The following is a 14,880-nucleotide window of genomic DNA, read 5'->3' as shown; positions in this document are numbered from 1 at the left end:
CCTGGAAGTGTTCAAAAAACGTGTGGATGTGGTGCTTCAGGACATGGTTTAGGGGACATGGTGGTTCTGGATTAATGGTTGGACTTGATGATCTTAAAGGTCCTTTCCAACCTAGTGATTCTGTGTGTGAAAGGTAGTAAGAAAGGTGCAGAAAGTGCTTCATCTTTGAATAGGGTAAAATATGTTTAAAGTGTTCATTAAATGATTTTTTAAAAATGATGCCTATTTTTACTGAAGATGTTTTTAACCCAATGATATATAATAGAAGAGTGCATCATGGAGCATGACAGACAGGGACCATAGTGCTCTTAGAGTTAAGGGTGCATTAGTGTTTCTATTACAGTCTTGTGTATTTTATGAGATAAGATGGTTATAGTAATTGTTTCCAGACTGAAATGTAGCTTGAAAGATTGAGACCTGAGATCACAACTTATATTTTTAGAAATGTGTTCTGGGAATTACTTGAACTACTGTGATTTGTTTATGGTATACTGGATTCCCAAGGTCCCCATTAAGGTTCACAGTCGCGTTGAAGGCAGTTTTTTATAAACAGGTAGGTAGGCACAATACCCATGCAAGTAGCTTCCAGTCTCATACCCTCAACCAGTGGGTTGAAAAAATAGATGCTTAATCCTACCAGAGCAGAATCTGTGACTATATTACTAACTGAAGCATGTGTCTGAAATTCCACTTAGGTGTACTGAGGTCTTTGTGCACACTGGGAGTGTAAGGATTAGCAAAGGGCCAGCTTTGAGGTTCTTGCCGGCAGATAGGACTGTTGGGTGCTTGTTCTTTGCTGCTCAGCTGTGCAGGCTGGCTCAGGGGAAGCAAGAGCCTATTCCAAAACCCCTCATTTGACCTCCTTCCTTGGACATAGTATTGGATGCCTCTGCTACTGACTCCACTCTTGTGTGGAGCAACACAAGGAATGGTGTCATGTAAGCCAAAAAAACATACTGTGTTTCTCATATGGAACCTAATTCACTTGAAACTTGGGGCCAAGATGTAAGCTAACTAACAAAGAAAATTGTTCCCATTGTCTTAGAGTCGCCACAAAGCTTTTTGGGTTATCTTAGGCTCATGCTACATGATCTGCACCTTTTCTGTGGCTACGAAGAACACCCTGTTAGGAATGTCTCTGTACCATTCACTAAGTGTTCTTCAGAAAAGGAGGCCTGGTTGTTTTCTCACTTGTGTTTTTATTTTGAGGTGACTTTGGTTATTTCATTTGGAATTATTGCTTGCTTGGACTGAAGAGAAATAGTCTCAGGTTGTTGTGTTCTCCATACCTTGTTCTGTTCCTACCTGTATCTTGAGGACAAGGGTGTTGATTTACCCTTGTCATCTGACAGTGTTATACCAGGAACAAGTAACAGCTTTGAGAGCAAAGAACTGAACTTCACATCGATATATTTTCTAAACTATTATTTTCAAAAATGAGCATGAAAACACTTTCTCTTTCAGCGCGAACGAGATGTTATTGTCGCATTTGGCCTGAGGTATTTATGATTTACTCCACAGCATCAAAACAAAGTTTATAAAGAGTTTGCCACAGAGCCTCAGGTAGTTATCAAGTTCCTGCTGAAGAAGAGATATCAGATAGGAAGAGATACACAGAATTTTTATATACAGAGAGTCATCTGTGTATAAGGGACTGTGTTACTAGAAACATTTGTCTTTTCATACTGTTGAAATGTTGAAAAGCTTTTTATGCTACGTATTAATTCTTGCAAATTGCTTGCCAATTTAATATCAGCAGCATCTAAACAGTAACTAATTGCTTATGATAATGAGTGCAAACTAATTTACTGGAATATGTTAATATTCACAATGCACTTTAGAACAGCAGGGAATTCCAGAAATACTACTGTCTTGTGTAACTGCAGTGTTTAGGTTGCATTGTTATTACAAATGCTGGCAAAATCATCACAAAGCCAACCTCTAATTGAATAGCCATCTTACTGAGACCCCAGCATGTGTGAGCAAGGAATATGTAGCATCCTTTGAGAACTAAACAGGATATGAACAAAATCATCTAGATTTAAATAACGAATCTTAATTTCAGATTGATGTTCATTAGATGAACATTTATAAGACAGACAGAGAGCCTTCTTTCCCTTATGACTTGTAAAATTTGATTTAACAATTTTCAAGTCAAATAGCATACAATCACTTTTTTAATATTTGAGTGCCTTCAATGGATTCACTCTTTGTGTGAGATGTAGAAACATTTCTAGAAACGCTTTATGTGAATTTGTGAAAGAAATACTGTAGTGCAGAAGTCCTCAAAACTTCTAAGTTATTATGCCTTAGCTAATTCTGCAAGACTTGCTTTTAGTGTAGAGTCCTTGTTTTTTCCTTCTTTTCTTGGGAAATGTTCTGTTTTGGATTAGGTTGGGGTTTTTTAGCAAACTTGGATGAATGCTTATTGAAAAATGGGTTATCTCTGAGCACATTTCTGCACAGAGTAATTTTCCACATGTATTGGTATTATAATTTTGAAGGGTTCTTAACATCTTTGTGTCTGTTACTATAAACTGCTCTATTAAAGTAAGACTTTCCAAAGTATTGAAGAATGATCTTCACTTCAGGAGAAAAAAAGCAATCATAATTTCCTCCAGCCAGACCTTTGGATGTGAAGGGCCTATACAAAATCACTGTTCCAGTTAGGCTGGGTTAGTCTTCAGAGGGTGATTAACTGCTCACCTTTCTTGCATACACGAGTGAACTAATTCATAGCTAATAGTACTGGCATATGAAGTGTCAGAGTTGACCCTTTAGTCCATGGTGAGATGAATGAATAGCTTACACCCCAAACTGTTCTGTCGGGTTCTCTCCAAACACTGTTGTGGAATCCAGTGGTTAAACCGTGCTCCCTAATTACTGAACTATGTAAAACAGTGAAAAGCATAAGATGCGTATTTTTCACTGCAGCTCTTTATCCTCTGAAGCTGGCAGTGAATTGTTGCTTACAAACAACAGCATAAGGACTTTCCAAAGAAGAATGATAGCAATTATCATAATGACAAGTCATGTAGCGTTTTTGTGCCAGGCCACAACTGGAAATCTACTACTAGGGATGTAGCAGAAGAGAAAGAAGTAGGAAGGGAATTTGCCCAACCTGATGGCCCCAGTTAGCTGTCATTATAATGGTCTAATAAACTTAAAGATTTCAATACAGCTGAATCTGTGTACCCCTATTAAACACTATTTGTTTCATGTGCAAATTTGATAAGTAAACTTTGATGTCCCAAAATCAATCCTTGAGATAATGTCTAGAAAAACTTTCCACACAGAGCATCATTTGTAGCCACTTGCTGGTTCTTATTTTTGGGCTTCCCTCGAGCCAACCAACCAGGTATTTTTACATCATATTTCTCTTTTACCTGATACTTTTCTGAGGTTTCAGTACATGTAATTCTGGTGAAGACTCGCTTTGGTTTTAAAATTTGAGAATTTTTAAAATCAGTTATTACTCTTGTGTATCAAATGAAACGGATATCATGAATTTTTGGGCTTGCTCATGCTTGGAGTTAGAAAGACAATACAATGCTACAAGACTGCAGTTAATATGTAGCCTGCTCATCAGTCCTTCCCTTTGCCAGGTCTGCCTCTAAGATGCCTCTAGGAACTCAACAGCTGCTTCAGTGTTGGATTCATGTGTTTCAGGGAGGCTTAAGCTCTGTGTTTTTCCAACTATTTAATATCTTTAATTTCATTTTTGTTAGAAGAAGAATGGTTGCTATTTTTGCATTTCAGGATGTAACATCTCTAAGAAACTATGCTCTTTCTTCAGCTATAGCCCATGTATGTCTACATGAAAATGTTCAGAAATGCTACCACAACACTGTTTTGTCTGCTAACTGTTAGTTATTGAGTAATTAGTAGGAAAGCATGTATGCCACAGAACTTGTTACTCTTCACTACCTTTAACAGCAAGCAATATTAAACTTCATTCCACATTATTATTGTATAATTACTATTATACAACTTGCTATTTTCAGAAGAGGCTCCATCTCAGCAAACTCTGTAAGTTGCAGTGTTGCCAGTACCATCTTTCTGCTGCAAGTAATAGTATAATAAACTTATCTTAGTCCAGCATCTGACATCCTTGTTGTGCTTGTATCATTTTTCAGTGAATTTAACAGGCTTGCAGTTAGCAGTGCTTTTATTTTCAGCATGTTATACATTTCTTCTAAGACAAGTTTTTACTACTTTTGAGACCTCTCTGAGTATTTTAGGATTTTTCAAGAGTAAATTATGATATACACAATTTAGCAAGGAAGATAATATAAATGTCACTTAAAAATAACTAACTTAATGCAAGATTGGATAGCTGGACTATTGTGTTAGTAAGGAAGCCAGCAAGAAATAAAGACTTCAGCCTAGATGCATACTAGACATTTGCAGCCAAACTCCTGTCCTTTTTAATGTAATTAAATAACTTAAGGCCAGCTATTTCAAATGTTTGTGTCTTCATTTAAAGAATAGGGGTTTGATTTTTAAAGGTTGCCAGAAATGCTGCAACACTTCTGAGAATCAGGATACCACTCTAAGCGCTAGTATAAAAACATAACTTCAGGCACTCTGTTTAGCATGAAATAATAACTTAAAAAAATTAATATATCTTTGAAAAATACATTGCCTTTTGATGGACCCATACAGAGACAATTTAATTTTGGATTTTCTTCTACTGTTTTTTGACCTATATGCACACATGTGCAGAGCTACTTTTGTGTGAGATGTTCAGATCCTGGTGCATAAGCAGTTTGTCTTCAACTTACAGGCCTCCCAGTTAGATCAGCAAGCTTGGAAACTCTACCTCAAGACACTTGGCTTATGGAATTTCTAACTTTTGCCAGGTATCCATTGAGTTTGTAAGGTCCCTGGACTGAAATCACTGAATGATTTCACATAGGCCACCAACAGATGGTAACAACATTTGGTCTCTCTCGACCTGCGTAGTGTTTGAGCTAATGTCCTAGTTTCTGCATCCTGTTACAAATCCCTTCAACTAACCAGCCCCTTAACTGCATTCTTTTTGTATGTTGGCACAACTAATAAGCCATAAGAAGCAAATCAGTGCATATGCAGTCCATTTATTTTAATGGAATGTAATGTAACAGTGGTTAAATTGAAGTATAGGGCCTTGATATTTCCTAATGTAAGGAGTGTGGGGACTACAAAGAGTCTTATTGTCTTCAAGAGTACTTGAGTTTACTAATTTCAGTATGATAATGTCTTTACATTATATGTGTCCAGAAATATTTTTCATCTCATTGCCTTCTCATATGTGTTTCCCGACAATGCAATTTCCACCTCTCTAGACAGTGTTCAAGAAATTTATCTTTAACTATGTGTTTACAAGGTTGTAGGACAAATAAAAACTTCCCATATTTATAGACTTTTGACTTTTAATTTCCATCTGACTTTCTGGCAAGATTTCAGAAGCAGACATGTTGTATCCTTTTTACCTTTTAATGGAGTTATAATGGATTAAAATGTTTCATGTTGACTTCAGTATGTCATTTAAAGCAGGCTTTGATTTCAGAAATAGATCATTTTCTAACCATCTACTTTACATAGAGGTGCAAGGCAATAATGGGGAATTACTTGGCTTACATTTCATATAGAAATGTTCTAAATTCATTTTGAACAGCCATCCATACTGGAAAAGTGATAGATGATAGGCAGCCAGTAAAATTTTTAAACTGAGAGATTCCAGAGAAGAACAATAGTTTTCTTTTACCAGCCTGTGTCAGATTTCCATTAGAAAGACCGTATCCTTTCATAAAATAAATCATCATTTTTGTATAAATGATCATGCTAATGAGATCAACAAATCCCAGAACTTTTTTACTGTGGACATTTCAAATATAATCAAAATAATTTTACAGAATCAGTGCCTAAATACTATAAAGTCTATTGGCATTCAGTAAACCAACTCATGTTTTGCTAATAAGTCGGATGAACAAATACTCCCAATTTCTACATTCTCTTGGGAGTCCTTTTCAGCTAGCTCTTGCTTAGCTAAGGTCCCTCTCAAAATTATATTCATTTTAAACACAATTGAAAGCTCTTAGTTTGATGTGCCTACTCAAACTGAGTAGTACTTTACTCCAGTTAAGTGATCTAATCTAAATCAATGGGGTCATTCAAGATGTAAGATGCTACTTGATTGAGTAAAGATATTAGAATCACTCCAGTTGGAAAATCCTTTAAATTCTTTGAAACTTTTATTTTAACCATCTATGTCATTTATGATGGTAAGAATGATGCTAACTTGTAATACTGATGCTAAGCTACATAAGTTCTTCTTTACAGACATACACACCCATTAAGCCATCGTTACTCACAAGTTTTAGTTGTTTGTCTCCTAGTGACACTATTGAAGTCAATAGAGCTAGATATCCTCACTGTAGATAAATATGATATATTTTAGCTTGAGATATGAACATTTTGTTCCAAAAGCAGCATGTTTTTATGGAATGGTGCCTTGTTTCCCAAATATTACTCTCTCTTACTGCAAGAATCCAGTAGCTTCTGTTCCTTTTTCCTCCCAGAGCTCCTGACGACACTTCAAATGTGTGGCACAATTGTCTGGCTAGCGTAGCACACTAAGTGTATTGACTGGCCTGCCAATACGCAACTATCAAGTGCTCTACAGGCTATTGCCAAGCAAGAAGTATAGTGGTTGAGCTCTACATATTTCTCTTTTACACAGTCATTGATTTTCATTAAACTGCTAAGAGTAAATTTTGTTTGAAATTTCTGCCTACCTCTCTCTCAAATTTGGCTGAACTTGACTATTAGTTGAAAAGTTACTCAAGGATGAGCAAGGACAGCAGTTTTATTGTGGGGCTTCATAAGGTTATCCTCCACGGAGAAACTTCCTAAAAATAAGACTTCACATTTGAAACTGGAGAATTAAAATTATAAGAGCAATTGGAACTGGAATGGAGTATTTTTTCCCCTACTTTACTATGGCATGCAGCATAAAATATAAACAATGAGATTTAAAGCACAAAGACAGAAACAGGGAGGATTTGTACTTGTATAGCACCTTTAGCGTTTAAAGGATCTTAAATAAGTTTGGCAATCTCTCCCCATGGAAAAAGCATTTATGTCTTGCATTACTGGGAAAGGTATGATGTGACTTAGTTCATGGAGAAGCATTCCACTGAGTTACCAGAAAATGCAGAGAATTAACTGGTATCAGACCATGCTTCCATCCAAGTGGCTGAAACCAGAGGTGGAGTTGTGCATGTGTCAGTAGAGCCAGTGACCAGTGTCAGGTTGAGCTCTTCGTTTAGTCCACAGTCTGTTGCCAGGATGTCAAATTATGGGGAGACCTTAGGGATCATTTTAGACAGATGAGAATGCTATTGTGCCACCTCCCCGGTGGCATTTACCAGGTCATCATACCATCCAAATACCACTGCCATAGACTGGAGGAAAGCAGCTACTTACTAGTAAGGAAGAAATTTTTGGCAATGAGGGTGGTGAAACACTGGCACAGGTTGCCCAGTGAGGTGGTAGATGCCCCATCCCCGGAAACATTCAAGGTCAGGTTGGATGGGGCTCTGAGCAACCTGGTCTAGTTGAAGATGTCCCTGCTCATTGCAGAGAGATTGGACTAGATGACCTTTAAAGATCCCTTCCAACCCAAACTATTCTATGATTCTATGAAAGGAGTGGTTTTCTGCTTTCCCATTTTTCTTCTTTTATTTGTTTTTTTGTTTTGTGCACATGGGCGTGCCTGTCTGTGTGAGTGGAGTGGGAGTGTGGTGCTGAGCTGATTAAGCTACCTATAGCAACTCTTGTGGTCTGAGGAAAAAAATTTGCTTCTGTATTACTGCCTTGAATTTGCAATAAATGTCATTGCTAAGGCCAGGATGCTCAGCTTGACTTGAGACTGTGTTGTTCTATTATCACATAGACCTTTGCTTGGAGACAGCTCTTGGGGATAGCTGACTATAATACACCATGCACAACGCTCTTCTATAGATCTCTGTGAAAACTTGGTTGTAGTGTAATGAAAAGCCCTGTAGGCTGATAAAGCAAATCAGAGTCTCTGTAGTGGTTTGGGAAGAGAAGTTCTATAATACAATTTAAAGTTGTGTTTGAATTAGTAGTTGCTACATAGCGTGGTTTCTATTTATCAAGGAGTATAGAAGGCTGTGTCTTATCTCTACCTGTTTAATTCTGGCATTGACTGGTTGATAGATAAACTGAAAGAGGCAGCAGATGGCCACAATGAGGTGAAGGCTCTTCTGTTTCTGCATCTTTTGTATACTGGGAATACTGCTTTGTTGGCACATTTTAATGAATTAATTCAGCTGGTGATTGAGCTGGCTGAGGTCATATTCATCTAGTTATTGTCTGGGTGAAACTAGCTTCTTGACCATGACTTTTAAGGCATCTCCCGTGCTATGAAATAGGCTCCAGTTCCCCAGTATCAATACAGGCTGTGGAATGAAGGGATTGAGAGCAGCCCTGACAAGAAGGACTTGTGGGTACTGGTGGATGAAAAGCTGGACATGAGCCAGCAATGTGCGCTCACGGCCCAGAAGGCCAACTGTATCCTGGGCTGCATCCAAAGAAGCGTGGCCAGCAGGTCGAGGGAGGTGATTCTGCCCCTCTACTGCGCTCTGGTGAGACCCCACCTGGAGTCCTGCGTCCAGCTCTGGAGCCCTCAGCACAGGAAAGGCATGGACTTGTTGGAGTGGGTCTAGAGGAGGGCCACAAAAATGCTCAGAGCGATGGAACACTTCTGTGAGGACAGGCTGGGAGAGTTGGGATTGTTCAGCTCAGAGAAGAGAAGGCTCTGGTGAGACCTTCGTGCAGCCTTCCAGTCCTTGAAGGGGGCTTATATGAAAGATGGGGACAGATTTTTAGAAGGGCCTGTTGCACTAGGACAAGGGGTAACGTTTTTAAACTAAAAGAGGGTAGACTATATATAAGGAAGAAATTTAAGGTTATGTGAAATTTAAGTTTATGTGAAATTTAATTTTATATGAAATTTAAGGAGCTACAGTCAATGATCCATTTGAAAATCTTCTCCTTCCCCATCCAATACACCTTTTCTGCTGTTAAACATACTGTACTTAGAGAAGCCTGATGTCACTGTTGCAGCAAAGCAGTTACAATCCATATTCAGGCTCCTGCCTGGATTAGTGGGAGAGAGAGTACCAGGATGCCTTCAGGAAGTGTTCAATTGAATCTGATCTTTAATTTGAAATACTTCTTCCAGCAGCTTTTCCCATCTTCTTCCTATGGTTAACCCTAGTGGCCATTCCATCCTTACCTCAACCCTCTGGCATATATGTGTAAATAACACATCACAGTCTAAAAAGAAACACATGGAAATGTTGGGTTTTTTAATCTATCAAACTTATTATTTCAAAACACCCCTCTTCTCCCCCGGGCATATCATGTTTCAGACTTGAAGCATTCCTTCCTTTACTTACCTTAGAAAATCTGTACAAATCTACATATGGAAATTTTGTGTACTTTTCTGGAACTTCAGCTTGGGCAGGATGAAAATACCTAGATGAAAATGTAAGAAGAAGTATTAATGGAGATTTATATGCTCCCCTGAACATAGCAAGTATGATTAATGCCTCCATATAGATGTTTGGGCAAATATATATATATATATATGTATTCATATTGTAAATTCTTCACTCTTGATAATTAATTGTAGCCTGCACAAATAGTCTCACTGGATTCAGCAAGTTTATCAATGCAAATAATTAATGCAATGGGAATAAGGGGGTTCACATTCTAGCCCAGAATGAAGTAAAGTACTGATAACATACAGAAGGAAGAAAATTACCTTATTGGGTAATTTCTCATTATAACTAGCAATGCTTACCCTTCATATTTTTTATAATAGTTAACAATTGCTTTACTATTAATGAAAAGACAGCTAATAGTTTTCATTACTGATGTTTGCAGGCTCCAGTCTTTAGTTTTCCAGCTATAGTGTGTGATGGAGTCATAGTTCATCGGAGTCCAGAGCTCAATCAAACCATAGCTTTCACTTAATCAGCATCTGAAACCTGATGTGAATGCTGAAAATAAACATTGTTACTAATGTTATATGGGAAAAATGGGATTATGTACATTACCTTTTAGTGCAGTATACCTTAAACACAAAATTGGGATGAACATGAGGAAGGCAGAAAGCTGTTGATTTGTTGTTGATTTGAGCAAACTATTAAACTACATCAGATGTGACTTCAGAGCAATAAATATTGAAAAGCTTTGCAGTCATACACAGTAATAGATACAGTAAATGGGTACTAAACAAAATATTTATCTGCTTAATACTGTATAGGTAAGCAGATGTCCTTGAGTTGCTGCCAGGCTGTGCTGAAATGAGTGCACTATTTCATAAAGATGAATTTTGCAAGCAAGTAGGACTTGAGAGACCCAAGTAGGACTTGAGAGACCCAGGCCATTAGAAAACATTACTGTATCTTGACCACTGGCAGTTTGTTACAATAGGAACGATGCTTTCACGGTTAAGAATTTCAAAGAGCTGTATGGACATTTTTTCCTAAACATTGTGTAGATGCACGGACGCATAAAGAATTACGCAGTAAATTCTGCGGCTGAGAGGTATAACTGACATGTTACAAACTTGCCTACTTGCAAGTACTGTACTGATGGCATTGCTATTCTTTACATTCTAATTCTGCTGTTCTGAATTCTCTTGAGATTATAAACTCCAAACAACACAGTGCCATGAGCTAAAAGAGAGAAGGAAGAGGACTGGGTTTTAGTGAAAATGTTCTGAAAGAACAACAGCCACATTATAAGGTTTGTCAGAAAGCCTTGATGGACCAAGTGAATTAGGCTTCCTCTTTTGTTTCTTAAGAGATCTTAAATTGATAGTAAGCAGGGTGGTTTTGAACAACTGCTCAGTTTCTAGCTTTTAATAGTTAATGGGAGGTCGGACTATAAGATGAGATCAATCCCAGAGTAATAAATTTTACATTATTATATTTGTCTTTCTTGAAATATAAACACTAGAGGACCTATTCTCAAATGGCTTCCGACCCATTTTTTCATAATTAATACAGGAAATTCAAAGAACGTGAGTCCCTGTACAACTTAGACAGAGGCAGATCTGTATTCATCAGCATGGATTAATTAGCCTGTTACCAGACACACAGTTAGTTTGAAGAGCTACAAAATGGACAGTTATAAAGAAGGGAAAGCTTTGCCATAAAAACCCATAAGCCACATGTTATCATGGATAAAAGATAATTTTTTTAGCTTTGATGTTGATTCTACATAGTCTAAGATTTACAGCTAAATTTATCCAGCCCTACCAACGTTGACCTTGGCTTCAATGCAGCAGCAGTATGGAATGAATTGCTCTTCACTGGTTTATTTGAAGGGAGGTATTTGGCAAAAAACTGTGACAAAGATTCACTCTGAGTAAGAACAACAGAGACTCTCACTGTTCAGATCTGGAGACTGACTTACTTCTGGGTCATTGTATTCAGTATGACTCCATCATCACTTGGCAGGCTTTTTCTTTGTCTTCTGTATTGGGTAAATGCAACTGTTACAACCAAGAAAAGGAGAATTATGCACTCCCACTTAAATCTTATGTACTACTCCAACAGTTTCATTTGTGACATTGAGGTGTAAGGAGCTGTTTTTTCTTAGCCTTCTCATTTTTATTACTTATAAAAACTTCATTCGTGACCTGAAACAATATTTTATGAAGTCAACAGAAAGGCTGTCACTGTTTTAATGAGCTTTGGATCAAGCCCTCAGTTTTTCATCAACACAGAATAAATCCTTTCACTACAGACTCCAATGTGACATATACTGTATAAAGGGCCTGTCTTCTCAATTTTCTGAATTCTGAACTTATCAAATGGCTGAAGATTTGAAGTCAACACTAGCAGCAAAGAGGAGAACTTGAGGACCATCAAGAGTGATGTTACCCATCTCACCTATCTTTGTTTTGGGATGTACTATAACGGGAGATTCAACCGTCATTGCTGAATAGCATGCAACAGACTATTGTGCATTTCAGAGCACCGCATATGAGGAAAACAAAGGTGGGAGAACAGGAGATTAGGTTTTTATCACACACATTCCTAAACCAGACACCATTTGCCCATGTCCGTTACCAAGCTTTTTTAAGGCACAGCCCCTATCTTCACTACTCTTGCACAATTCTCTATAAAGATGATAAACCCTGATTTCACTAAGTGTAAGTGGAACCTTAGATACCGGATCTGTTATTGTGTTTGTCTTTGCTAAAAAGTGTTGACAAGTTTTCCTAAAACACATGCAGGTTGGTATTTTGCCACCAAGAGAAAAGCCAAGAGATCTATTTGAAGCACAGTGTAATCCTGCAAGTGTGTTGATATAAAATGAGCTTTACAGTTTTTTAAGTGCTATACACAGGGCATAAAATATTACAAATTGATGGTACTGGAAAAAACTAATGAGTAGGTATGTAATTCCATAAAGGAAAAGTGATGTTAGAGATATAGGATATCTTTTCAAAAAGACCAGGTTACCTTTTTACTTTGAGACTGGCAGAAAGCAGCCTCGCTCAGCAGTAGAGTAAAATTTTAGAGACCTCTGGAAGTTGAAGGACTGGTGTAACTGTACAGCCCTTCTTGGTTTTGGCTTTAAAAGTCTACAGGTTCAAGGTATTTTAGATCCTTTTGTATGCTAACAGCATTTTTGGTCAGTCTTGAAAGAAAGTAAGAAAATGACAATTCTGTTGTTATATGCTATCTCCTTACATGGACATGGGAAGTATGGAGTGAGAATATTGGGTGGAATAAACTAAATTCCATTTAATAAAATTGAGAGTAGTCAACACAGTGAGCCAGCTTACAACAGCTAGTGAAAATAGACATCTGTATTTACAATACATTGACATATCTCCCTAAATTTTGACCTATCTTCATAAAAGAAAAGTGGACAGCTTGTAGTGACTTCACAAATGAAAGATCAAGTGCATGCACAATTTGCCTGCTTATGTTAGGATACAAGTTTTAAATGGAAAATATCTGGATATGCAGCAATTTTAGTTCAGAGGAAAGACGCTGGTCATGGAGTTAAACACCTGAGTGCTAAGCAGTTTCAGGTTACAACACTTGTTTAAAACAGATTATAGATTTTGTAAGTGAATACTGGAGATAATGTGCAAAGATTTCCACTCTTACAAGTTATACATTGAGCATTATGCAAATAAGCCATTGCTTACTATGATGGTAGACTGCTATCTTTTTGTCCTGACACGACAAGTAAAGTATGTTTCCATTTGTTATCCTCATCTGTCACAAGCTGATAAACCTCAGATCCATAAAAGTCTTATCTGAATGTATTTGTTAACGTCTTGCTTCACTGGGCGCGATGGCATACCATATAGTGTGTATCATTTTCATTGTGTAAATAAGGAGCTGCATTTTTTGGTCAGTCATGCGGTAACTGGAATTACTTGATTACTTCTCCACATAGGCCCAGTTTAGGAAAGCGTTTGGTTCAACCCATCCCTGTTCTGCACATCACAGAAACATGTTCTTCAAGGATATGCTTAAGAAATCTTTTGAATAGATACGCATTTCTGAATCAGTGCTGTGGTATTTCAAGTCACTGCATATGCAATTATGTTATATTCTGTGTTGATTGCACTATATAAAAAGCACTAATATTTTGCTTGCTTCAAAATTTTCAGAGATAAAGACCCCTTCATGTTGAAATATAGTCTCATTTGGTTCTATGAATCCATTTGCTATATGAGAATATCTTGATTTTTGTAGAGCGTTTGATTTCCATGCGGGTTTGCATTGGTGCAAGTGAGCTAATTATCTTTATAACTATTTCTGTTTTACAGCGGGAACAACATATATCTTTAGCAAAGGTGGTGGACAGATCACTTACACGTGGCCTCCTAATGATCGGCCAAGCACTCGTGCGGACAGACTGGCAATAGGGTTCAGTACTGTTCAGAAAGAAGCTGTGTTGGTACGAGTGGACAGTTCTACTGGGCTCGGAGATTATTTAGAGTTGCATATCGTAAGTATTATTAACAAATGCATGCTATTACTTCATGTCTTGACTGTGCTTATATTTGTGGTTTCTTTATTTCATTTTAATGTAAATACAGCAGTTTGTTAATGAACCTTTTAGGGTCAATAGTGAACTATATGAAAATGACTTATAGCATACGATACTGTACAGGGTCTCAGGCATTCTCAAAATGCCTTTTACTTTATACAGTGATATTTTATATGGCTTTTCAGTTAAAAATCATACTGTGATGCCTGTACAGATATAGCAGTTTACTGCAATTTAATTACATAAAACAGGATTTAGCAATGTCAGAGGAAGGTACGTTAATCCTGGAGGATTTAATCTGGAATCTGCTGGGGGAATTACAGTGTATCACAATTGACTGTGCTTATTGTTAATACTAGAATTTATCCTCTGATTTTACCTTTCCTTTGTGATGATAAATCTTAAGCATAAAGCAAAATTGTCAAGCTAGGAAGTCTAAAAAAGTAATTTCATCTGCCTTAAAGCAAATAACTAGCAATCAAAATTGAAAGCATCTGGATTTTTATGGCAACATAAATAAATGATCAGTTGGGACAAACATAGCTAGGGCAGTATAAAATTTTGTTGTTTAGGTTAGTCTCAACTTTGTTAATGTATTAGTTGATTTTGATTTAAGAATCTCTCTACTTTCAGAGGCAGAAGAGCTCCGTTTGAATTAAATTACTTATTGATCTTTAACCAATTACACTTTTACCCTCAGAAAATATTCAGCAGTGATCATTTTCAAAATTAGAGGGAATTACGGTATTCAATCTTCCCAGGCTCCTTATTTCT

The 14,880-nt window shown here is 37.3% G+C and overlaps 1 protein-coding gene across 28 annotated transcripts in view; it reads left to right on the top strand.

Annotated features, from left to right (window-relative positions):
* The window catches only part of NRXN1 (neurexin 1), a 744,403-nt gene that overhangs the window by 497,244 nt on the left and 232,279 nt on the right, over positions 1-14,880 (top strand). For all 28 annotated transcript variants that reach the window (XM_081997814.1, XM_081997813.1, XM_081997811.1 and 25 more), the window contains one exon: positions 13,883-14,064. In XM_081997814.1, the coding sequence (XP_081853940.1) occupies positions 13,883-14,064 (182 nt within the window). The remainder of the gene's footprint in view (positions 1-13,882; positions 14,065-14,880) is intronic.

Source organism: Phaethon aethereus (genome assembly GCF_964289735.1).
Source record: "Phaethon aethereus genome assembly, chromosome: 3".
Taxonomy (NCBI): Eukaryota; Metazoa; Chordata; class Aves; order Phaethontiformes; family Phaethontidae; genus Phaethon; species Phaethon aethereus.
The sequence above is the reverse complement of the archived record's forward strand: the minus strand, read 5'-3'. Positions and strand labels throughout refer to the sequence as shown.